Consider the following 24,154-nt stretch of genomic DNA (forward strand, 5'->3'; position numbering starts at 1 on the left):
CGCCGGGTAAAGATTCTTCGCTCTTTTGTGCTTACACCAAGCATAAAGCCCTTCTCATCCATATTATAAATTTGGTCTGGCGTGAGGTTATATTGCTCGATTTTCCGGCCAATAAGCTCAAAATATAATGTGTATTTGTATGCTGAATCTGCCTTCTTTCTATCCGAATCGAGGCCTTTGGAATAGCGAGAAATGACCTTATCCGAATGAGCCTTGAGCCAGCGTGAGGCCCAGTTTTTGCCAGGCTCTTTACCAGATATCTCCCTTGCAAAGTTCTCCAACATGGAATTCGTAGGTGGCAGGCCGCGCTCAGTGAGTTGATTGATCCATTTTATAAGCGTTCTCGATTGCTCCTTGCTCAGTAATCGTTGATTATTATATTGTGCTTCTTTTGAGCCTGTAACACCGCGGAAACGCTTTGAAAGATTTGATTGGTTGACACCGTATGTTCTTGCAACTAAACTGATATTAGGCTTTTCGTCCGGCTTCAAGGAGCGTAACGCTTCAAGTGCGAGCTCATATGAAGCCATATTGGTTGATATATCGCGCTTTGAATTATTCGCGATTTTTCGCGATTTCTACAAAAATCAGTCATCAGGTGGGTCTAGTCATCAGGCGGTGAAGGACGGTAAATAACTACATAGTAACTAACTACCTCTTGCGGAGTTGCAGCAGACACAACAAAATAGTTTTATAGACGAGGCATTGCAAGTCATGCAATTATTGTGTTCAATTGAGTTCTATTCTTTTCCTAGACTCCATAACATTGCAATAAAATGGAGAAAACAGGAAGGTTTTCATGAACAAGACACTATCCGCAAGTCCCGTTCGTCCGAGCTCTGGCACGGAACATATGCGAATGCGAATAGAGGCAGATAAACAGTTCAGAACAGAAGAAAAGCGGATTGCAAGTGATGATGTCTCAGTCAATTTATACATAATAATCTTCAACCAAAAAAATACAGACAGACAGATTTTACTTCTAGAACGCCAACATCTTCTTGATCTCGGCAATTGCCTTACCAGGGTTAAGACCCTTGGGGCATGTCCGTGAGCAGTTGAGAATGGTGTGGCATCGGTACACGCTCATGCTGTTGTTCAAAGCTGCCTTGCGCTCCTCGGTCTTCTGGTCACGGGAATCGGCCAACCAACGGTATGACTGGAGGAGAATGGCAGGTCCAAGGTATTCCTCGCTGTTCCACCAGTACGAGGGGCATGAAGTAGAGCAGCAGGCGCAAAGAATACATTCGTAGAGACCATCGAGCTTGCGGCGGTCTTCGATCGATTGGCGGTTCTCAAGACCCTATCCGAATGTTAGTTGCAAGTAAACACAATGGGATGGTAAAGCACGCACATCCTCGGGCTTGGAATCCCTTTGGAGATATGGCTTAATCGATTTGTATTGCTTGTAGAAATGGGTCAGGTCAGGAACCAAGTCCTTGACGACGTAGGTGTGTGGGAGAGGATAAATGCGAGATTCCTTGGTAGTATCGGTAGGGATACGGCCTGCCATTGGTTAGCCATGTCGCGAGCTTGATAGATTCCCCCAGTGAAGAGCATTTAAATAGTCACATACACAAGCAAGCCAAAGTGTTGACGCCGTCAATGTTCATAGCACAACTTCCGCAAATACCCTCACGGCAGCTTCGTCGGAAAGTCAATGTCGGGTCAACCTCATTCTTAATACGGATCAACGCATCGAGCATCATAGGACCGGTCTTGTTCAAGTCAAGGGTATAGCTCTGCATGCGAGGCTTCTCGGAGGGAGTATCGGGATCCCAGCGGTAGACATGGAAAGTCTTGGTACGAGGCGTGGCGGAAGGGGCAGGTTCCTTGACAGTGGAGGTTTGAGACTCGGGCACGAATTTGCTGCTGCTGGAAGTAGCTTCGCTGACCTTGGAGAGGGGATCGACAGTGGCATAGGAGCGTGCGAAGACCGAGGAGGTGAACAATGGGCGGGAAGACGCCAACAGGCGAGTGGTGCGAAGGGCGGCCATGGTGGGCACGAGGGATAGCAACAACTCGATTCGAAATGGACGATACCACGGAGGCGATTGACTGCAATGACTATCGCTCAATCAAGAGCGTAGCAGCAGCTGGATAGAGGAGCGGAGAGTGAAACGTGATCGCGTACAGCTTTCGTAGCGGAGAGAAGAGGGACTGTTGGTATGAAGTCAAAGTCTCGCTTTCTTGTTAGCCTCAGTCCTTCTGCCGAGGGCCCGTTGCCGAAAGCGGCACGTGATGGTTGACGACGGCCAATCAGCGGCGCTGTAATTGCAAGCGTTCGGAGACTTACGGCAATGGGACAGTCACGTGATGCGCGTCATGGCACGGCAATCGGAAGTGGCAGCTGGAGTAAACACGCTAGCCCAGTTAGGTTAGTATCTTCTTGCTCCGCGATTGACCAGTTAGAATCAACTGATTTGATTTCTCTTTCCTATCCGACAAGCTTCGTATTTACATGGAAAGGCAGTGAATTGAATGTGATGGGATTCCTCTTGCTAACTAAGGTTGATGCACTTGACAACATGTTCTCTGACTGAAATATCATATCAACAGTACCGACGCAGCAAAGCATTAAGAGTCTTTATATGCCTCCTCCCAGAAACCGAGCGAGTCCTCCGCCAACCAGCGCTGGCTCTCATTCGGAAATTCAGGCTGCGTGCGAAAGTACAACTGATCCAGGCTCAACTCAACTGTTTGTCCATAAAGCGACCCATCCTTGATAAATGTATCGTGAGCTTTGATTACGGTCGTCATGGGCGTGATATGTTCCTTTGGAAATTTGTCTAGCACATGTGGCGGGCAAAGCGCAGTCGGTACAAATGCCGGACATATAGCATTAACTTGAATGTTCTCCTTTGCAAAAACAGGCCCCAAAGCCCTGACCAGCCCGACAAGTGCATGCTTGGCAGCTGTGTATATGGGATTTGATTTCATTGGATATAACCCGGCTGAGGATGAGGTGACAACAACTTTTCCGCCAGGAACCTTGTTCTGACGGACATAGTGCTTGTAAAGCCAAATGCCTTGGATGACGGCAGTAAGACTCACGTCTAAGGAGTCAAGTCGGAGGGGCTCCAGCAGTCCATTCTCATCCAGCTGTTCGGTTTTGCTGTACAAAAACTGAGTGTCGGCAATACCGGCATTTGCAGCAAAGTAATCTAGTCGGCTGCCTCCCCATTCAAAGGCGGCCTTGAATAGACGTGCTTGTTGCGGATATGAACGGACATCTATGGCTTGAAAGAGAACCTTGTCTCCAAATTTCTTCGAGACTTTGGTGCCGGATTCCTCATTCACGTCGGCCATCACAACCCGCCAGCCTTTGGCTACTAGGTGCTCCGTCAAAGCCAGGCCCATGCCAGAGGCGGCGCCCGTTATGAGTGCGACTGGCTGTGACATGGCGCCGCTGTGTCGTGTTCGGCTTTGTTAAATTTGATACTTCTTTTCTCCTCAATATTTGCTAATATGGATTCTCTTGGGAATCATATCATAAGACCGAATGCATACTAATATTATTCAGTGTGATAGTATCTGGGTATGATTGAGTAATAAATTAAACAAGGGCTTCATTGATGTAAGTGGGGTGACATCTCAGCACGGCACGGCGGCACGCGCATTATACATACAATTAGGATCGCCACACATCGTAGCGTTGCTAATTATTTCTCACCAGAATGAGTGCGGAGAAGAGTACTAGACTCTACATTAACTACATATCGTATCTTGAGATGACTTCCTTGTGTGGGTTGAAACTGCCTGTGTGGGGGCACTTCCCCGGAAAATCGATTCATGTGGACGACGATTTCCTATTGTAGCTATCTTCTCCACACAGCCAAACCCTAAGACGACTGACTAGGGAGTCGGTACTAAGCAATCTCCAACATATAACTACTCCTGGCCCGGTTTCTCTCGAGCTAAAAATCCACTATCGTCTATTCCCTGATTTCTAGGTAGACCGATAATCCATGCGCAGCCATGTCTTCTGGTAGAGTATCCCTCACTCCAACGTTGGAGCAGAAGCACAATGGAGTCCCAGCGCGACTCTTGCACAAAGCTCAGCGTGCGAAAAGCTTGATCCATGATATCGCTACGAAAAAGACCAAGGCCAGACAACGACTGCCAGTGGTGCCTCAAGGTATTGACCGTGATCGTTTTGTTCGAGCTCTTGAGGAGCTTGCGAACGATATTGGCAAGGAGCATGTTCAGGTCAATGATAAGCCGCTTGAGGATGGCTGGTGAGATGAAATCCTAGTGGGGATTAGATGTTAGTCCTTGCTAATAGATCGCCTATGCTAGGTATATGGAGTGTTAGTCTCGTATTGTCGCATTGGAAACAAGAGGATTGAAAATTGACATTGAACAGCTCCGAATACGCACGACGGGATGGCTGTTACGGATGAAGAAGAGCTTGTTGCTTCCGCGGTTGTATATCCTGGTGATACGGAAGATGTCCAAAAGATTGTAATCTGGGCCAACAAATATCTTGTCCCATTGCATCCGATTTCTATGGGTCGAAACTGTATGCTGTCCCGCTTACCTCTTCACAAGTTACACCACATTGAAAATGGTGTTTTGCTAACAAAGCCCTTTTGTTATAGTCGGCTATGGAGGAGCCGCTCCCCGTGTCCGTGGTGCTGTCGTCATAGACCTCGGAAAACGCATGAACAAGATCCTCAACATCGATCCCGACGATTGCACCTGTCTAGTCGAACCGGGCGTTTCGTACTACGCAATGTATGAAGAAATGCAAAAACGCGGCTACAAGCATCTTTGGCTCGACGTGCCTGACTTGGGCGGTGGATCAATGGTTGGAAACGCATTGGACCACGGTGTTGGTTATACACCATATGGAGACCACTTTGGAATCCATTCAGGAATGGAAGTAGTGCTTCCAACGGGGGAAGTCGTTCGAACAGGCATGGGTGCTTTGCCGGGGAATAATACGTGGCAGCTCTTCCAGTACGGTTACGGGCCATATATTGAGTATGTTTCAAACTATTGTCTATTTCGTGGCTTTCATCGTCTAACTTGCAAAAGTGGCATCTTCACCCAGTCAAATTTCGGGATCGTTACGAAGATGGGGTTTGGCCTGATGCCAGATCCTGGCGGCCACGAGAGCTTCGTAAGGATTATCAATCCAAGAAAAGGCACCTACTAAGTGCTTACAAAACCCAGCTGTACACCTTTAAAAACGAAGAAGACCTGGGCCCACTTGTAGAAATCGTTCGTCCGCTACGAATCGCCATGATTCTCGACAACATCGCCAACATCCGTCACGCCCTACAACTCCTTGCGTTATCTGGCAAACCCCGTTCCACATTTTACGACGGAGACGGACCATTCCCCATGGATAAAATGAAGGAGCATCTCAAATCGCACCCATATGGCGAATGTACCTGGGTCTACTTCGGCACATGCTACGGTCCCAAAGAAGTCCGACAGCTAAAACTGGACACAATCCATCGCGAGTTTACCAAGATTCCAGGCGCAAAGCGTATCGACCCCTCGACACTCCCACCCACCGACTACTTCTGGTCACGCGACAAGATCGCCTCTGGTGAACCCGACCTCGAGGAACTGGCATGGGTGAACTGGTGGCCCAATGGGGGACATATCGCATTCAGCCCTGTATCGCCCACGCGTGGAGCTGATGCTATGAAACTGTGGCACATGGCTAAGAAACAATGGGAAGCATCCGGTCTCGATTTTTTCCTCGATTTTATCGTGGGTCTGCGCGAATTACATCTCGTTGTTGAAGCAGTCTATGACCGCGATGACGCTAAGCAGCGCGATATAGCTCTAGGAGTAATGCGAACTCTCATTGATGATGCGGCCAAAGAGGGATATGGAGAGTACCGAACGCATCTCTTGCTTAGCGACCAGGTTGCGGGGACTTATAGCTGGAACAATAGTGCGCTTATGAAGTTGAATGAGAAGATGAAGGATTGTCTGGATCCGAATGGGATTTTGGCTCCGGGGCGGAATGGTATATGGCCAGCAAGATACAGAGGGAGAGGGTGGGAACTATATACAAATAGGGCTTCTTCAGAAGGAAATGGAGTTGCGCCGCCAGCTGGAGCGACGAGGTTGTGAGACAAGTTACGTTACTCTAGTACTTTATAACGCAGTATTCTTGAACAACCCTGAACCCCAGCAAGAATTGAAGATTGCCGAAGTAACACACAAGGTGATGCGAGAGTGCATCCATGGGAGAAATTCTCTCTCTGGGCCTCTCAACTCCACGGTTTACCACTCAATGAGTCACTGCCTCTGCAGTCTACACGTATTACCCTTGGGATTACCTGAAGATGGGAGATATTTATACTTACGTACAAAGTAAGCTAAGAAGGGTAAACTATACATAGTATAAACTACATATATCAATTGACAGGTAAACTGTACAGTATAAATAATACCAGTACACCCGTCGCAATCCAGGATGTGATTCTAGAAATGATTATGTAACTGGATGACTCAATCCATGTAGTTAGTTAGTTATTTGCGGTATACCTATTATATAACTATACAATCTGAATTTTGAGATCCCATGGTGCCAATCTGCTAGAACCGGATGAAAGAAGACGCAAGGGACGTTACGCAGAGAAGTGACGGTCAGTCAGTCACCTTCCCTTCTGAGTAGCGAGTACGGACGGTTCGCGGTGCATTGCCTTGACCGCTGTACATGGTAACATGGCTGGCTGAGGTCGTCATGATGGGCACTGGGTATAAGTGTCGCATCTTCCCAGTGAAGCCCAGAAAAGGAACAATTTGGTCTTCAAGGCATTTTCCCCGGCGCCTCTCCATTGTTGACTCTTTTTGACATCATGTCTTCCATCAAAGCCCTTTCACTACTCTTATTGAGCTTCATTGGCTTGACCATCGCAGCCCCCGTCGCTGTTGAGATCAATTACGATGTCATTGTCATAGGAGGTGGTCGTTCCGGTCTAAGTGCTACAAGCGGGCTCTCCAGAGTCAGGCAGAAGACATTGATGTTTGACTCGGGTGAATACCGCAATGATCCTACTGGGCATATGCATGACGTGATTGGAAACGATAGTCTGTTCATCCTAGACCTGTCGGTATACATGGCAACCTTACAACTCTTTAGGCACTGTTCCGGCTGTGTTCAGAGCACTCGCACGGGAGCAAATCTCGCGATACAATGCGACTACCACCATGAGAAACGGGACCGTCATATCTGTCGAATCAATCGACAACGGGACATATTACAAAGCAATAGTGTCCGACGGCGAGGCATACACTGCTCGCAGAATTGTGCTCGGCACTGGAATAAAAGACATACTCCCCATCACTCCCGGTGTCGCTGAAGCATTTGGAAAGGACATTTACTGGTGCCCCTGGTGCGATGGTTACGAGCACCGGGACCAGCCATTCGGCATCCTGGGGAACCTCAGCGATGTACTGGGCAGCGTGATCGAAGTCTGGACTCTGAACCAAGACATCATTGCTTTCGTCAATGGCACAAACACTCCAGACCAACAAGTAGCACTAGCAGTCAAATATCCCCAGTGGGAGGCGCAATTACAGGCATGCAATGTTATCATCAACAATGAAACCATTCTATCCATTGAACGTCTTCAGGATGGCAGCACATATAATGATCCCGTTCAAGGTTTGGAATTCGACCTTTTCCGTGTCAATCTTGCCGACGGGTCCAGTGTCGTACGAGCAGCTTTTATCACAAACTTTCCAACGACTTAGCGATCCACTTTACCGGAAGAGCTCAACTTGGCAATGAACAGGGTGCAGGTCAAGGTTGAACCGACCATGAAATCTAGCGACCCTGGTATTTATGTGGTTGGAGATGCCAACAATGATGGATCCACCAATGTGGTGCACGCTATGTATAGTGGGAAGCGCGCTGCAGTCGAGATTCATGGCAAGTCTTTTTTTTCTTCGAATTTGATGCATATGCTAACTATTGCAGTTGAACTGGGCCTGATCGACTCCCTTGCAGCTATTGGAAAGAGGGGGTTAAGTCAGAGGAAGCTTGAAGAGGAGGCGAATAAGCTCATTGGCGATGACTTTGAGTATCTATGGAAGAGGGCTCAAGAGATTGTCTGATGTTTTCACTTGAATGACATGGCGTGACGTGCCTATACAGAGATGGCGAATGACGTGAGTTCTTACCAAAAGTATATTACTGTGCTTAATGATAACAAATATTATGCATCAATTCTTCCTGATCTCCATTTCAGTCATTGATATGTGCTTTCAGTGATCACTGCTTCTTCGGCAAACTAGCCTCATACTGACCCTTATCAACATAATTCTGATGCCATGTATAATCCCGATTTTCCTGCAAAAGCTCTCGAATCAGCTGACTCCCAGTCTTCGGTTCCCTCCCTAGAAGTTCTCTCATCAATGGATTCGACAAATTCGCATCTCCCTTCGCTATACCCTGGAACCAGGATAGTCTCGACGTCCAAAACGACTCTAGTTTTTTACCAATGTCGTTTTCTGTGTGATACCTAACGTACTCTTCGGGTGATACGAGCTGCAGCGTAACGTTTCGGCTGGTCGTCTCGTTGATGATTCTGATTATGTCCGCTCCGCGTAGGGGTTCATTGGCAGTCAACAGAACGATTTCGTTCTCGTGGCCTCCTTTCAGCAGGAGTTTAGCGTTTGCTTCCCCTAGTTCTTCGCGGGCGGTGTATGTGATGACGCCGTCTTCGGCAAGGATTACAGTTTCGGTGTTGGGATACCATTGCAGAAAGAGGGGGAATGCATCGGTATAGATGCCTTCGCGGATGGAGGTGTATGTTACGCCTGATCTGGATCATGGGTTAATTCATGGGTTGATGAAGTTAGAGTACGGGCTAACACACTCTTTCAACATCGTCTCAGTCTCAAGATGGGCTTGCTGCACAGCTATCTTCGAGTCTGAGCCTAGCCCACCAAAAGCAAGAGACGTATACCACACCTAACTTCATGATTAGTATCATCTCACCAAGGAAGAATCTCCATATTGCAAACATGTTTCACACCAGCCCTCTTCGCAGCCTCCACAACATTACGATGCTGCACCTTCCGCCTTGCATTGTCGAACGTATTCGTACTGACAAAGTACAAATTCTCAACATCTGCAAAGGCTGAGTCTAATGTTGTAGGGTCATTGAAGTTGGCAACTCGAAAGGCTATTCCGGCCTCTTCAAATTGAGAGCGCCTTGCTTCGTTGGAGGAGGCAGCGGCGTAGTCTGATGAGGGGAGGAGCAGGGAGAGGTAGGTGAGGACTTGGCTGCCGAGACCACCTGTGGCGCCGGTTATGAGGTATTTAAGTGTCATTGTGTAAGAAGAGAAATGATTTTAGAGTGTCAAGGGAAGTTCCAGAGTGGTTTTATTTTTAAGTAACAGAGTTTCGTGGAGACGATAGTACCCTTAGGGGGTTAGGTAGCAGTTATATATAACATTGAAGTCAAGATTTCCATGCTTTGGACAATTTCGTTAGTAAGGATCCCGCATCGCCGCACGGCTTTTGCGGAGTACCATAATCTTCCATTGCTGATGCATACAGAGAGCAAATGGTGAAGTCATGACAAGTTGAACGAGAGGTGTTGTATGGAGAAGAAGAAATCAGCCAGCGGAGTTGTGACTGAGATGATGTCCACAACTCCGCCGAATGAATTGCGGCTTCTGATTGGTCAACCCCTTAATTTGCTCTCGACGAGTCAACTCAACTCAACCAACTCCCCTCCCCTTCTCCATTCTCGAATCTCCACCAAATCATACTCCATCTTCGTATTCTCTATGAACTTTCTTTGAATCGCCGCATTACGTACGAGGTTACCAAGTCGCGCGATGAATTGATGCGTTCTGGACAGTGCGCTAGCCCAGATATTGCCTCCAGCTTATTTATATGACGACTACATATACATACATTCTACACGACCTTGCAGATCTCCACAACCTCAAGTACAATGGCAGATGGCCAGAATCCCGACCCGGTCCTACCGTCACCTGCTCAGCCTCCACAGCCACAGAGCATTCCAAAGCGCAAACCTGTATCTGTGGGCACAAACGAAGCTCCCATCGTCGAATCCACCGCCACTACTACCGCAGACAACCGAAGCCATGAACAATTGCAGAGCATAGCTTCTTACCCAGCGAAAGATGTGGCAATTGGCACATGGGAGTTGCAAACAGCCAATTATGGCGCTCGAAGACGGTTTGCGTTGCCTGCTTTGTCTCTCGCTTTCTTTGACAAAGTCCGTCTTGGTCCGTTAGACAAGTACCTGCCGTATGAGCAGCGGAAGCGCCGTTATGCAATTGCTGGAATAATTTCTGCGCTGATAATTGCTTTGTTGGCGCTTATTATTGGTCTTGCAGCTGGATTGTCCACGGGTAAAAAGTGAGTATCCTTCGTGTACGGTAGTAGTAGAGACGAATTATGGCTAATTCCGTATGCTTGGTATTACAGGACCCAGAATCTTCCCCTACCAACCTCACATGGAGGGCCATATAGTGGTGATTTGACGTATTATGAGCCTGGGCTGGGAGCATGTGGCATGACTTCATCATCATCAGACAATATCTGTGCTGTATCTCATTTAGTCTTCGACGCCGCGCAAACCGGGTCAAACCCCAATGCAAACCCACTGTGTGGGTTGAAGCTACGACTTCGAAGAAATGATAAGAGTGTTGATGTGACGGTTGTTGACCGCTGTGTCGGTTGCAAGGCGACGGATATTGATACCACGACATCCGTGTTTGGGACATTGGCTGAGATTGACCAAGGGCGAGTGACGGTGGATTGGGCTTGGTTGGAGAGCTCGCCTGTCAATGTTACTACTGTTTCTTGACATTGAGAGGGATATGTATATCATCATCTACTGCTTGTTGCCCGGCGGAGTTGCCCATCGGCTTGTGATTTCTTGAAAGCGTTTCTGTCGTTCCTTGCTATTTGTTTCCACTTAATTTGTGATACCCTCTGACTCTGATCGAGTACTTTACTTCCTTGTTGATCTTTACATACTCGATTACTCTTTATTTTTTATCCAGCACCTCATTTGCAGCTTTGTCCCGATTCATCTCTCTTTAGCTTCATTTCATTCTTCTTGACCTCATCTTAATCCCCGACACAAGGTTGGTGGCAGCCAAACGATTCAATGTCGAGTTCTCAAGTCATCAAGGATCTTTCTTCACAACCTGTCGCAGTTGAAAGTCGCTTATCCAAGCGACAAGACCACACTGAAACCTCTCCTTTGACTCAAGAGCCGCATCAACAAAGACACTCCAGCCAGGCACACTTCAATAAATCTCACATTATGGCAAGACACCTTCAGATCCATGGACAAAACAGCGACATGCTATCCAGCCTGATTACCACACTCGACCACCTCAAAAATGCCTCCGTGACCCGACATCGCGAGACAATCAACATGAGAAACTGCGTTTCACTCACCCACTTCATCGTCTCGCCTATCCGAGCCAACTATTTCCTCGCCAACCAACCATGCATCTCACCCGTTGACTATGATGCTGTGATGCAACATATCATACTGTACCCTCCACCATGCCAAGTGCAGACCCAACTCATCAAAATATTCGATACGTGGCTCAGTCAGGTCGCCAGAATATTGTCAACAACAACCAAAAAAGAATACAGAACCTGGCACGCATCGCAATGGGCACTCTCTGGACGCTGGCACGGATGTAACTACTTTGCCCGTCTCGCTCTCCATGAAGTAGGGGCATATTCTAGCGTTATCCTTGAGACTATTCACGTTGATCGCGCCAACGAAAGGGAGGGAAATTTCGAGAGTGAGTACATCTACGAGAAAGCCGCGCGTTGGGTCGAAGGCTCAAATGGCGCGGTGCGCTTGGTGACCATTGCTCTTATCTCGCAAGATCCCTTGATACCCTGGACCTCCCCGCTGTTACCAGGCTGGAATCCTGCATCAAGAAGCCATGACTGGGGCATCTCCCCAAACCAGATCATTCACAGTTCCATCGACACAATTGCGACCAACATCACCTCACAGGACAAAACCTCTAGCGCGCGAATTGGTGTCGATCTCTACTTCGCAACGGCGTCATGTCCCAACCATCGCGGCTACGCAGAACATGTCTGGAACGGCGTCTTCTGCGCAAATGGTCATTTGCTCCCTGCCGACTGGAATAGTGTCGCATCCAACTTTGCGCTTTCGCAGATCTTTTCGGAAGCTACTACTACTAGTCACCAAGGCACTGCGGCGTTAGATGAACTCAGGATTCCGGTTAATGACCTTAGGACTACGCTTCCTCGGGCGGTCACGATGGATCGATTTGCGCAGGCTGAATTCATTGCTCGTGATGCGCAGCAGGTTGTTAAACAGTGGAGGGCTCAAGGGTTGCCTACGGTGTGACTTACTCGACTGGGTACTACCATCTTTGGAACATCGTGACGGTGTTTAAAGGTGAAGAATTTCAAGAGGGCTTTTGTGCCTAAACTCCCGTCAATGAAGAAAGGCAGAAATGGTTCACTTGCACTTTGATAATTCAGGACCTTTGTTGTAGATTCGAGAGTTTCATCGCTTTACAACAATGTACATCAACTTCCACTCCTCGGATTATACTTTGTGCTTGTGCTATTTTTAATTGATCTAATGGTCTACTTTAATACTCTGGCCACTCTGGGTCAACTTCCGCTTTCCATGCTTTGAGTCCACCGCGGATATCGCCAACGAATCGTTTCCCATTTTGATCCAAGCCTAACTCTTTCAGCTTTTGAACAGCCAACTGCGAATCGTTGCCCATACGGCAGACAAAGTATATCGGATCCGTAGAGTCGGTAGATGCCACTTCTGGTGGGAATAGTGACTGCAAAGTCTCTTGCTTATTGTCGAGGACTTTGCCCTGTAAGATTTGTGAGATGGGAATATTGATGCTATTTTCGAGACTGCATATGCCGAATTGAACTGGATCCCGGACATCGACCAGTGTATATTTCTTGGAATCGTAGATGGGCTCAAATTCGCGCACAGATATGCGTTCGTCTTTAGAAAGTACCTGTGGAAAATTTGCTGACCCACAGAATTGAGTATAGTCCGTTGATCCCGAATGTAGAGTCGCCAATGTGATAGTCGGTTCCGATGAGCAGACAGCACAATTAGCACGTCGACCTCTAAGGCGAATCGTGCGGAACGGAGGGTTGCTGTAAGCGGAGAATATATGAAGCGCAGGTCGGTCATCAGCGTTTTGGCTGGCGGGTTTCGTGAGGACTTTGATCGCTTCTAGCGCTTGTAAAACACCCATGGTACCAACTACCGGACCGAGTATACCTCCATCCGCACAGCTGACGACAGTATCTGCAGGCGGTGGCTTAGGAAAGACGCATCTGTAACAAGGGCCTCCCGATAAATCACCAACTGGTTTCGGTGGGTTGTTCAAGACCATGAGCTGCCCGTCAGTTCTCAACGCTGATGCTGAGACAAGTGGTTTGCCGAGAAGGACCGCAGTGTCTGATATCAAATATCGCGTCGCAGGATTGTCCGTGCAATCAAGAATAATGTCGTAATTTTGGAAGATGAGAGGTGCATTCTGCGAGGTTAAATGCTCACGATACGCATGATATTTGACGTGAGGGTTCAATCTATGGATGGAACATATAGCATTAGCAATGGTTTCCCCCAGGTCTATCGCGCGCGATCTTACTCTTCGAGATATTGAATCGCACTGTCCACTTTGTATTTTCCGACGTTCTTCGTACGGTGTAGGACTTGGCGATGAAGATTCGAGGATTCGACCGTGTCACCATCGACCATACCAAGTGTACCAACTCCAGCTCCCGCGAGATATAATGCGGCGGGACAGCCCAGTCCACCTGCGCCGACTAATAGGACCGATGCGGATCGAAGTTTGAGTTGACCTGAAATACTAGCCATTAGCAACTGTACTATTGGAACAAAGAACAGAGCAATCAGGGTGTCTGACCAGGTAGCCCAATCTGCGACACAATCATCTGGCGCCCATATCGCTGGTACTCTTCTGGCGAGAGAGGCCATTTGCGCTCAGAGTTGTTGCATGGTGCTGGCATTGTTGCCCCGCGCAGCTTCTCGGCCGCTTCAAGTTCCTGCTTGAGAGCTGAAAGCTGGGATTCTGTGGCAGCAATTTGCGCCCGCAAGGCGGCGCATTTTGTGTCGATATCCTCCATTTTTGAGATACAACTGCGACGTCGAGAGCTCTCGGTCTGGAAATAAAAGTAGTTGAAGAAAGTTGGAAGCTTAAAAAGTTCAACGGAGTGAGTCCGCGGCCCGGCCCCACGTTGGCTCTCTCCGGCCGGAAAGAGCAACCGACGCTTTAGTTATTCTCTACACTCAAGAAACACTCCGAATATTATCAAACTTCTCCTCTGAAGAATAGTACAGGCATTTGGTTATATCCGTCAGGAGTTCTTGGGCTGATGAGCTGTTAGGCGCATACTAATTCATCATTCACATTCATTCATGGTCCAACATAGGTACTTGGCTGCCTAGCTAGGGAAAACTGACTATTTACACACTTTTGCACCAACAACCATAACCTGATATCTAACTCTTCAACGTTTATTATTCCCGCAATTAGAAGATCAGTGCCTGTGGTTGCATCCATATCCGGCCGCAGCCCTCTTTATCTTGGCATCGCTCAAGGGAATTGGAGGAGGCAAGAAGCTACGACCCGACAAGTCGACATCCTTCTTGGAGACCATGATTTCGCCTTCACGCTTGACCTTGACAACCTTGGTGGAATAGATGGTGTTCAACCAGTTTGCGAGTCTGTAACCACCCTTTGCGATTTGCAGCTCGATGGTTGGGATCACACTGTTGTAGTAGTCTGGGTACAGATCACCCTGCTGCAACGCTGCGACGCCATTAGGCATGACAACAGTGCACACAAGAGCGTTGGCATCGCTAGCCCAAGCCGTAGCGGTAGTGACTGCATTGGAAATATCGTCACCCGCGATCCAGCTTGCGGCCACGCTCTTGTAGCTGCCGTTGTTGATCTGGTCAATGAGTTCGTTGGCCCAAGTCTGAGCGTCGGACAGCGTGGATCCGCCAACCAGCTTTGCGGGCATGTAGGTGTCCCAATCCGAGTGCAGATTGTCGCTGCTGTAGCCGTCAAAAGTGACAGTGATTGAGTTTCCACCTCGGTCTAGAGCCTCGTCATGTAAAGGCTGTGTGACATCGCCAATGAAGTGAACGAGGAACTTGAGAGCCTCGGCGGTGTTAGCCTTGCTAAGGCGGGCGTCGCCTACACGCTGTGTGTAGTTTGCGATAGCGGAGACGGAGCAGCCAGCGGAGCCGCAGTCTCGTGCATAGTCGACGTTGCAGTTGGTAGGAGGGCTGTCCTCGGCATCGATGAAATGCAAGGGAGCCGACCATTTGCCAGCGGTGGTGGCACGGTAAGAGTCGGCCCACGAGGCGATGTTGGCCAGGTAAGAGCCCGAGGTATCGCTCAAGACGCCCTTGGCCCAGGCTGCTGTAGTGTCATCTAGGTAGTTTTGGGCGATATAAGCGACAGTGGCATGGCCGAGAGTACCCCAGGCTTGGGCGCCCTGGAGGGTGGCCAAGGCAAGGATGAGGGAACGAGAGTCAAGCATTGTATGTTGCCTTTGAGCTCTGCCTTTCAGGAACAAATCAGTAGTGAGAGGAATGTGTGATACAAGGCAAGTCCCAATGCGGGATCTTCAAGCGGTCGACCTTGCGAATTTATAGAAACATTCGATCCACTGGTTAGAGCCAAGAAAACAAGGCTTTTGCTGGGGAATTAGCAACACTTGGCGGGCTGGCACGATGCTTGATAATGCCGTCGCATTGGCATCGATCGAAATAACCTTAATCCCGACAAAATGAGACGTAGACGCCAGGCTATCGGCGAATACCAAATCACAACACAACAGCGACAATACTCCTGGATGCAAATCATGCAGATCAGATCGTTATCTTGTCTCTGGCGAATTAGAGCTTGCGACAAGAGAGCCTAAACAGCCCACCCGTGTCGCGGATGTAACCGTTGAGCAAAACTGGGGCTCACGTGCAGAGATATACTTACGACATTCGATAAACACCGTGTTTATTCATGCAAGCTCCTATGAAATAGCTTTGCCCGAATTTTAGTATATTCGGAGGTCGCCGTCTCGGTAATCGCGATGAAAAAGAATGTACTCACAACATGATTAGCACGATGTCCGGGGTACTTGAAGAATCCCTACCTAGTCCCTCGCGAGGCGGCATGTGATAAGATATTTCATCTGTGTATTATTGCCAGCAACTGTTGATGTGTTTAATACGAGACCTGCCACAACGGAATATCCAGCCTTTCGTTTGCGTCGCAGAAGGAACGTGGACGAATCCATGGATGCTACCTTCGGCGGAGTCCACCTCAAAGTATCTTGCTTCTCTTCCCTCGACGTCGTATCATTAGTCATGCATTAAATAGCTCGAAGACCTGTATAAAACGAGAAACCGTTTTTCCTATGGTCGCTATAATATCACTCTTCACCCTAGTCAGTCCTTAGGCAGCCACAACCCCACATACATGGGTGACAAGGGCCATCCCAAGCCTCGCATAATCGACCTTCTTGAATAGGTTCATCCCCGAAGACATACGGTAGTCTTGAAGCATTCGTTCCGAAACCCAAGACACATTGCCCCGGCCGACTCCTGCCATTAGATCTGATTGTTTTCCAAATTCAGACGCCTTCCAATCTTAAAATTGTTGACGTCAAAATCGAATGGAGGGCATTTGTTCCTCTTTGAGCCCGAGTTCCGAACCGTTTCTCTTTGCTCTCTTCCAAGACTCGTATCGACGATTCTCGTGCTGGTTTGATTCGATCATGACGCTCCAAAACAAACGCCTCGCGACCATCGTCCGTGCTTGCATCAAGGAAACGGAATAAAAATAATACACCGTTGCAGAAATTATTGCGAATGAGAAATGAACTCCGTCAATGTGATATAGTTATCCTTTGCTTCTGGCAGAAAAGCGCCGGATATGGTAGGGAGCCACTACTGTTGCTTTCAAAAGAATGCCAACCAACCTGATTCCCATTTGGATATGAGAGCCGTGCCTAGGCAGATGCACAGTCCGTCCTGGGGAATGTGCTTTTTATACTGCTGACATGCGAGGAGCTCCAAGGTCCTCACTACGCTAGGAGCATGGCTTGGCCGAGTGACTCCAATCAAGGGTTTGTACCCTGTCAGTGCTCATTTATAGTTCTGAAAACATGTTGTATACTTAGCATCTGCAAACACCACCGTCCATTTCGCCGCTGACTTTGACCTGCTTGGATTCTACGGTAGGAATAGGATTCTACTACCCATATTCTTGCGCCTCTAGGATATCAAAACCAAAAGTCGATTAACTTCGGAACAGCTGGCCAGCTAGCTATTAAAGGATGGATAGGTCATTAATCCTAGCTAACTGTGTACAAAGTCTCAAACGCACGCATCTTGTTAATTCAAGATCACGTGGTGTAAGAAGCCCTCAATCTGCCAGGAAATGGTATCACCGATCCGGTGAGATGAGCAGCCCACGTATGAATTTATTTATATTTTTGATGGTAATCAGATTAATTTCTGCGTCCATTTGACATCTCTTGCCACCGCCATTATTTCTACCTGCCTCCCAGAGACTGTAAGCTCTATGTCTATGAGCAAGGAGAGTTCCAATACGGTTTCATTATTTCTAGTTATTTGTTTATTGCGCCCAGGTCGCCCGTAAGCACTACCAGTAACTAAATTTCTAGTTTCCGAAAAATATTAATGAAGATATATGTACTTAGGCTTCTTGGCGGGGAATACTCCTCGATTACCCTTTGTGGAAGGCGGCCGTTAATTGGTTCAGATTTGCAAGCTAGTGACCCTGGAGGCAAATATTTAGCGTCCACGGCATCGCAATTTACGATCCAAAAACCAACAACGACAGTCAATCACTTTTGAATTAATACAGTGGTTGTGGCTTGCTCCGCCAGCTCGCATAGCTGATATTATCTAACTGTAATTTCAATACGAAGATGGACAACGCATTCCATGATAAACAAAGGCAGAAAACACGTCTGCCAACCGCCCCGACCTCCTGCACAGCTTGCCACAGTAAAAAGCGAAAATATGACAGAAAGCTACCAGCCTGTGGTCGATGCTCAAAGTAAGCCATAGAACCCTCCTGTATGTCTACTAGGCGAAGGGGGATGACTTAACCCTGTACAGGAATAGGCAGCGATGCCATTATGGCAATCTGCGTGCGATGTCATCAGATAGTAGTAGTCCGGATTTATCTAGTATCTTGTATCTCGGGACAGAAAGTACAGTGATCTCTATCACGAACGAAGTACTCAGGATAATGGACGAGCAATCAACCAGTCCGACTCATATCATGGAACGATACTCCCAGTATGTTCACCACTGGTTGCCGATAATCGACCTCCATCGAATCAGCAGTCGCATCAAGTCCTCACATATGCTGGAGGCAGCAGACGCAGAGCTTGCTAGCCTGCTCTTATGCATTCACATAGCTTCTCAGCCATCATCGGCAGAAATGCGAGAACAATACTATATGCAAAGACTCTATATACAGTCTCAAAGAATCTTTGCTTGCTTGCAGTCAATAAGGAAGTTCTCTATTGAAACGATCCAGTGTGGTCTATTGCTGGCCGTTTACCAGATTGGCGCTGGTTTGCTTTCGGATGCTTATGTCACATTATCGACTACTACAGGCTTAGCTCGTGCAGGCCAACTTCTAACATGTCATAAAAATACTCATGATGGAGATAGGAGCCACGAGGCGAGAGTCGTTTGGTGGGCTATCTTCTTGCTGGGCCGGTAAGTTTTCTCCGCCGTAATCATCTCATGGTGGTTTATTTGCCTCCAGCAGAATCCTAGCACTAGCTTCTTTACCAAATCATCTTCCTCTCCTGATGGAACAGCCACGAGACTTTGAAGATCTCCCGGATATACATATTTTACGACCTTCTCCGGAATACGAAGGAGATAATCAGCCATATGAATATTTTAAAGAAGAACTACAAGCTGCATACTTGACAGGAAAGACTCTATACTACATGAGTCCCCTCCATGAATCCTCGGAGTCTGAGTTAGAAAAGCTAAACGGCGAAATAATTACACGCCTTGGCGATATGTTTGCAAAAGCTCCGGGATCTTGGAGGCCATTCTGCAGCGCGATTGCAATACTGCTTGTGTGAGTTTTCAATTGCGTTAACCGGCCGCTCAGTTGCTAACACGCGCAAAGAACAGCGGTTGAACTACAGTTTACAAGGTTGACGAATACAGCCCAGGACAAAGAAGCTTCTAGTTCATGCCTACAAGCAATATCAACGCATATCAAAATTACCATTGATATTGCACGGAACTATCTAGAGGATGAAGACACAAACTTCGCCACTGACATAGTACCTATCACGGGTGTTATCTCAGACTACCATACTTTGGTGGCTATATTTCGGCAAAGGGATTTAGGCCACGAAATTGCAACAGATGACTCGGAAGGATTAATCGTTCTGAAACGATCGTTGAATAAAAAGAGTAATCTATGGGATCTTGCTGGTAGGTTTGACATCTGGGCGCTCGCGGGATCGTTCAGGAAGACTAACATGGAATTCTAGATAAGTATATACAGGACCTGTCAAGATGGATTATGTGGAATGTGCCATATTATTCATAGACCTAGAAAGAAGACTCGAAAAGACTCAAAAGAGCTATGAAATTCGGGGAAGATATCCTTAACAATGTATGTCAAAAGCGGTTTAACTTGAAAATAATCGGGGCCCTTTTTGTATGGGAGTGGTTGTCCGCTAGCGTCCGCTAGCGCGTTATCTTTTTCAACATTCAACAAGACATTCACGGATTGTTGGACAGTAAAGAAGAGAATATTCGTCATGTCGGAAATTTATTTGAAATGTTTCAAAGCTGCTTATATGTTCATATTATAAATCCAAAAAAAAATGTAGCGGAATTCCTCCGATGAGATCAATTTCAAATGTCAACCTTGGAACAGTCCTTGTGTAGGTATATAAACAACAGATGCGTCGTCTTTCCTGAACACTTGAAGACCCTGTCAATCAGCCATCTATTGTATCATTCTCTACTCTCAATAAACCAAACGCGTTGAAAAAGAAAGTCTGCAAAGCATCATTCGTGTTGGCAAAGAAAAAGATGTCTTCGTATAAGAAGGTTGTGCTTGTCGGAGTTCGTCCTCCCTTCATCAATCACTCCAACGACACTGAAAATAGTTTCTCTAACACCGTCATTGAATAGGCAAGCGGAAGCGTCGGCCAGTCCATTTTGAACGGACTGCTCAGCTCTCCAACTGACTTCGAAGTCACGGCTCTTGTCCACGCAGGGTCTACTTCCAAAATCGCACAAGAAGGCCATGCCGCACTCAAGGTCGTCCGAGGCGACTTTGGAGACGACCCATTCCTCAAGAGCTCACTGGAAGGACAAGATGCACTCGTAGTTTGTTTGGATGTAAACCCAGCGACCCTTGAGCTACAGAATAGATTGGTGGATGTTGCTGCTGTCGTCGGGGTTAAACAAGTGATTCCTCGTGAATTTGGCAGTGTTCGTATTTGCCCTCACAACTTATCCGCCGATTTTCCAAAGACTAACGGACTACGAAAAACAGGACGTTACCAATCCCAAGATTCTAGAAGCTTGCTCCCTTTACCAAGGGAAAGTGGATGCGGTAAAGTATATCGAGAGCGTCGTCTCCAAGAACCCTGCTACCAGCTGGACCGCTGTTATTAATGGCCCCTTCTTTGATTGGGTAAGGAATACGAATCGGTTCTTGAATTATCAACCAATTGAATGTGTTTTCTGACAGTCAGTGTAGGGAATGGAACGGAATCTTTTCGGATTCGAACCCGAAAAGCGCACTGCAAAATTGTACGACAATGGCGCTGTCAAATTCGATTCTATATATATCCCTTCGTTAGGGGCGATCGTCAGCGGTATTCTCAGCAGACCAGACGAGTTCCAGAACAGATATGTTTACGTTTCTGAATTCGCTCTCAGCCAGAACGACATCTTTGAAGCATTGCTCAAAACAACAAAGACTACTCGGGAAGACTGGGCGATTACGCATCGCACAACAGACGATTTGAGAAAGGAAGGGCTTGAGAAGATTTGAAATGGTAAATTTGCTGGTGTATTGGACTTGATCTTTGCGACTATGTTCAAGGCCGGGCTTGGGTCAGACTTTTCTACTACACGCAAACTCGACAATCAGGCGGTTGGATTGAAACAGGGTGATTTGGTGGAAAGTACCAAATCTGTTTTGGAGAGGAAGTGATCTGTATCTAGGTAGCATCTATTAGCATCCTCTTACACCTACAGAGTAGCAAATGAATGGATAATCGTGTAGAGTTGTCACGTATTTGCTTAAAAAAAGATCTTCAAAGGTCTGATAATAGTATGATCTGAGCAGAAGCTTTATAAAATTGCTCCTATATTTTGCAAGAAAATACCTTTTAAGTTGATTAGGTACCCGTATGTAGCAACCTCAATCAATATCATTCAGACTAGGGCATCAGGCTACTTCATTGAGACGACCGCTACTATTATATTCTGCTATCCAGGAATAAACTCTTTAGTATAGGCTACCATAATAGTATGCTTGAGACTGGTGCGCGCTAGTCTAGTAAGGAGGATTCTTAAATCCCCATACTGAGGAATCAGTGAGGATTGGCTAAATATCCAATGAGAGAATGCGAGTGGATTTACGCGCTGCAATAAAGCAATCCTATCAGTTACAGATCTTCTAGGATCTGCATCGCAGTCTCTTCCTCTTGAATCAATCAATACGAAATGCGGAGAAATATTAGTGGATTTCATTGCCAACATGTGGAAAAACAGCCACGCTATCATTCCCCATACTATTGATATCTCTACACTGCTCCATCGTGAGAAATGAGTTCCCCGACGATCGTGGCGGGTTCCTGTCTGTGCTTGATCATCCTTTCCATTCTGGAAGGTAAGATTTCTGGAAGAGAAATATGGATCAGCAAACGGCTCAGAGGCGGGAGATTTCATTTGATGTCATCGACGCCAAACCGGGTGGAAGATCGACGTTTGCCAAAAAGCGCTTTGATTTCCGATAACTTAAGTCAAACCGTAATTGGCGAGCTGATCTCGTGGGATAAACCATAATGTTGGAAATAAGGTCGGATTGTGTTGACTTAAGGTTTACCTCAAACTTCAATAGTCACGTTAGTAAGACATGAGTGGAAACTTGAATTTTTCGATTTCTCCCTCTACGCATTGACCGATAGCAACAATGATGATGCCTTGACCCTTTATCGGAAAATTATCTATCACATGCAGAGCATAAGCTCGACATCAATCATAAAGTAGTCTAACTACAACTCCCACTGGTTTAGGAAATAGATAGCATGTTTATGAGACAAGTGTTGTTTTGGACTATGTTTATCGAGTCTCATTGTTAAGCTAGTTAATGCGATTGACATTGACGAGGCAAAGCTCGATAGGGCAAAGCTAGACATCATAGTTAACTAAAGCTTAACTTATTACCTATGCAAATGCTAGTTTTGTTTAGGTTTTATCTCGCTTGCTCTCATTGGCATCAAACAAGCAGTAGTGGTTTGAACTTATTACCTCTCACGTCGATCGGTATGACTTCAAGCAGGTCAAATGTCAATGAATTGGCGATCCTTGATCGTCAAATATGGCCAATTAGTTAGTCAGGCATTTTCAATTGATTATCAACGAGAATAGGGGTTGATTCTACTCGGAAAGACGCATATAAGGATGAAGTCAATCACTTGAGTTGTAATCCTTCTCCATCATCAACACAAACCACAGTCTTTTATTCACTCGTTCCTTTCTACAATCATCTATCCAACTTAGTCATTCTTTTCAGAAACCAAACTCGCCTTCAAAATGAAATTCACTGGAATCACTGCTGCTTTTGCATTCGCCAGCGCTGTCAGCGCTGTCGCTATCCCTCGCGGAACCATCACCCCCTCCCTTGACTCAACCTTGAGCGAACTCAACTCTCTTCTTAACACCGTTCAGCCTTCCCTCAGCAACCTTGTCAACAATGTCGAGACAGGCCTTGACCTCGCCGCCTTGGAAGCAGACCTCTCCGAGATCAAGACTCTGATCTCCGCTCTTGTCGGTGCCCCCGCTAAGCGTGAGGTCGTGCAAGGTGCTACAGAGCTGGCTGGATATGCCGTCAACACCGTCGGCTCTGTTGCTGCTCCCGTTGTCAATGGTAAGCATCTTTATGATTCTATCTTCTCCCGTTGTTCAATTTAATCTAACAATCAATTTTACAGAAGTGGAAACTTTGAAACAGCGCGGCGTCGTTTCTAATACTGTTGGTGAACTCACCGGCCTCCTTTCCAACCCTGTCAGCGCCGTTAACAGCATTCTTCCATTGGCAAACAACCTTTGCAGTGGCATCGAAAGTAAGTCATTGCTGCCAAACACTAGAAATCGATCTCTATACTGACATCATTCGTACCAGACAACGTTCCTCTCACCCAGACTGTTGGCGAACTCACTGCTCTTACCCAGGGACTTGCTACATACGCCAGCCTTCCTCTTTCGCTCGTCCAGCTTCCTACATCCCACTAAGGACGGAGCATAAACGACGATAAACAGGCCTAGACACGCATGTAGATTAGTTCGGTTTTAAAGGAATGCTTTCTTCATATGAGCCTTTTCTTGTTTGACTTCTTGAGGCGCTGGATCCGCATTTGATTTTGAAGAAATCTATGGGATGAGCACGATTATTTGATACATTGATCTTCTATATACTACCACCTTACAGGTGCAGTTTTACCTATTCTATCAGGGACTTGACCATGAATTTTAACAAGAACGTTCCTAATTTCATTCTTCCATCTTGCAATGGAGATACGGGCATCAACAGGCGCTGAGCCATTGAGAGTGTACTTGGATAAATTAGGTCCATCATTTAGCCCCCATATTCTCGACAGAAATCTCGAGTTGTTGAACCAGCTAATAGAAATGAATAAGAAAGGACAACGGTCGCGCAGTGAATATGATTAACGCTTAACATGGACTGCCTATCGTGGTTTATCATCTGGCACAGGAGTTTTGTGATTTAATAGTCCGAGTGTAGCGATACAGCTATCTATATAGAGCATATTATATCCATACATATATGCGAAATA

General features: G+C 46.9%; 12 protein-coding genes across 12 annotated transcripts; 7 read left to right on the top strand and 5 right to left on the bottom strand.

The window, feature by feature from the left end:
• Window positions 1-982: 982 nt before the first annotated feature.
• On the bottom strand, window positions 983-1,997 carry EYB26_004954 (uncharacterized protein; the record flags this gene model as incomplete). Its single annotated transcript, XM_054264244.1, has 3 exons — window positions 983-1,303; window positions 1,355-1,506; window positions 1,577-1,997. 3 exons carry the CDS (start codon window positions 1,995-1,997, stop codon window positions 983-985), a joined length of 894 nt encoding a protein of 297 aa, XP_054120219.1.
• A 580-nt stretch (window positions 1,998-2,577) lies between these two features.
• EYB26_004955 (uncharacterized protein) lies at window positions 2,578-3,402 on the bottom strand (the record flags this gene model as incomplete). The annotated part of the gene is made up of 1 exon (XM_054264245.1): window positions 2,578-3,402. One exon carries the CDS (start codon window positions 3,400-3,402, stop codon window positions 2,578-2,580), a length of 825 nt encoding a protein of 274 aa, XP_054120220.1.
• A 576-nt stretch (window positions 3,403-3,978) lies between these two features.
• Window positions 3,979-6,096, top strand: EYB26_004956 (uncharacterized protein; the record flags this gene model as incomplete). The annotated part of the gene is made up of 6 exons (XM_054264246.1): window positions 3,979-4,238; window positions 4,300-4,310; window positions 4,367-4,522; window positions 4,602-4,986; window positions 5,041-5,125; window positions 5,179-6,096. The coding sequence occupies 6 exons, from the start codon at window positions 3,979-3,981 to the stop codon at window positions 6,094-6,096; spliced, it is 1,815 nt and encodes a 604-aa protein (XP_054120221.1).
• Window positions 6,097-6,827: 731 nt separating this feature from the next.
• On the top strand, window positions 6,828-8,088 carry EYB26_004957 (uncharacterized protein; the record flags this gene model as incomplete). Its single annotated transcript, XM_054264247.1, has 4 exons — window positions 6,828-7,059; window positions 7,112-7,659; window positions 7,726-7,903; window positions 7,952-8,088. The coding sequence occupies 4 exons, from the start codon at window positions 6,828-6,830 to the stop codon at window positions 8,086-8,088; spliced, it is 1,095 nt and encodes a 364-aa protein (XP_054120222.1).
• Window positions 8,089-8,245: 157 nt separating this feature from the next.
• On the bottom strand, window positions 8,246-9,309 carry EYB26_004958 (uncharacterized protein; the record flags this gene model as incomplete). The annotated part of the gene is made up of 3 exons (XM_054264248.1): window positions 8,246-8,798; window positions 8,853-8,947; window positions 9,001-9,309. 3 exons carry the CDS (start codon window positions 9,307-9,309, stop codon window positions 8,246-8,248), a joined length of 957 nt encoding a protein of 318 aa, XP_054120223.1.
• A 632-nt stretch (window positions 9,310-9,941) lies between these two features.
• Window positions 9,942-10,823, top strand: EYB26_004959 (uncharacterized protein; the record flags this gene model as incomplete). Its single annotated transcript, XM_054264249.1, has 2 exons — window positions 9,942-10,372; window positions 10,442-10,823. 2 exons carry the CDS (start codon window positions 9,942-9,944, stop codon window positions 10,821-10,823), a joined length of 813 nt encoding a protein of 270 aa, XP_054120224.1.
• Window positions 10,824-11,129: 306 nt separating this feature from the next.
• EYB26_004960 (uncharacterized protein) lies at window positions 11,130-12,368 on the top strand (the record flags this gene model as incomplete). Its single annotated transcript, XM_054264250.1, has 1 exon — window positions 11,130-12,368. One exon carries the CDS (start codon window positions 11,130-11,132, stop codon window positions 12,366-12,368), a length of 1,239 nt encoding a protein of 412 aa, XP_054120225.1.
• Window positions 12,369-12,618: 250 nt separating this feature from the next.
• On the bottom strand, window positions 12,619-14,155 carry EYB26_004961 (uncharacterized protein; the record flags this gene model as incomplete). Its single annotated transcript, XM_054264251.1, has 3 exons — window positions 12,619-13,594; window positions 13,657-13,870; window positions 13,936-14,155. 3 exons carry the CDS (start codon window positions 14,153-14,155, stop codon window positions 12,619-12,621), a joined length of 1,410 nt encoding a protein of 469 aa, XP_054120226.1.
• A 414-nt stretch (window positions 14,156-14,569) lies between these two features.
• EYB26_004962 (uncharacterized protein) lies at window positions 14,570-15,580 on the bottom strand (the record flags this gene model as incomplete). Its single annotated transcript, XM_054264252.1, has 1 exon — window positions 14,570-15,580. One exon carries the CDS (start codon window positions 15,578-15,580, stop codon window positions 14,570-14,572), a length of 1,011 nt encoding a protein of 336 aa, XP_054120227.1.
• A 2,741-nt stretch (window positions 15,581-18,321) lies between these two features.
• On the top strand, window positions 18,322-19,659 carry EYB26_004963 (uncharacterized protein; the record flags this gene model as incomplete). Its single annotated transcript, XM_054264253.1, has 4 exons — window positions 18,322-18,800; window positions 18,853-19,176; window positions 19,228-19,541; window positions 19,601-19,659. 4 exons carry the CDS (start codon window positions 18,322-18,324, stop codon window positions 19,657-19,659), a joined length of 1,176 nt encoding a protein of 391 aa, XP_054120228.1.
• Window positions 19,660-20,150: 491 nt separating this feature from the next.
• On the top strand, window positions 20,151-21,123 carry EYB26_004964 (uncharacterized protein; the record flags this gene model as incomplete). The annotated part of the gene is made up of 4 exons (XM_054264254.1): window positions 20,151-20,183; window positions 20,253-20,555; window positions 20,620-20,760; window positions 20,827-21,123. The coding sequence occupies 4 exons, from the start codon at window positions 20,151-20,153 to the stop codon at window positions 21,121-21,123; spliced, it is 774 nt and encodes a 257-aa protein (XP_054120229.1).
• Window positions 21,124-22,892: 1,769 nt separating this feature from the next.
• Window positions 22,893-23,591, top strand: EYB26_004965 (uncharacterized protein; the record flags this gene model as incomplete). Its single annotated transcript, XM_054264255.1, has 3 exons — window positions 22,893-23,226; window positions 23,291-23,422; window positions 23,482-23,591. The coding sequence occupies 3 exons, from the start codon at window positions 22,893-22,895 to the stop codon at window positions 23,589-23,591; spliced, it is 576 nt and encodes a 191-aa protein (XP_054120230.1).
• Between the last annotated feature and the right edge of the window lie 563 nt (window positions 23,592-24,154).

The sequence above is a fragment of the Talaromyces marneffei genome, chromosome 3, assembly GCF_009556855.1.
Source record: "Talaromyces marneffei chromosome 3, complete sequence".
Lineage (NCBI taxonomy): Eukaryota > Fungi > Ascomycota > Eurotiomycetes > Eurotiales > Trichocomaceae > Talaromyces > Talaromyces marneffei.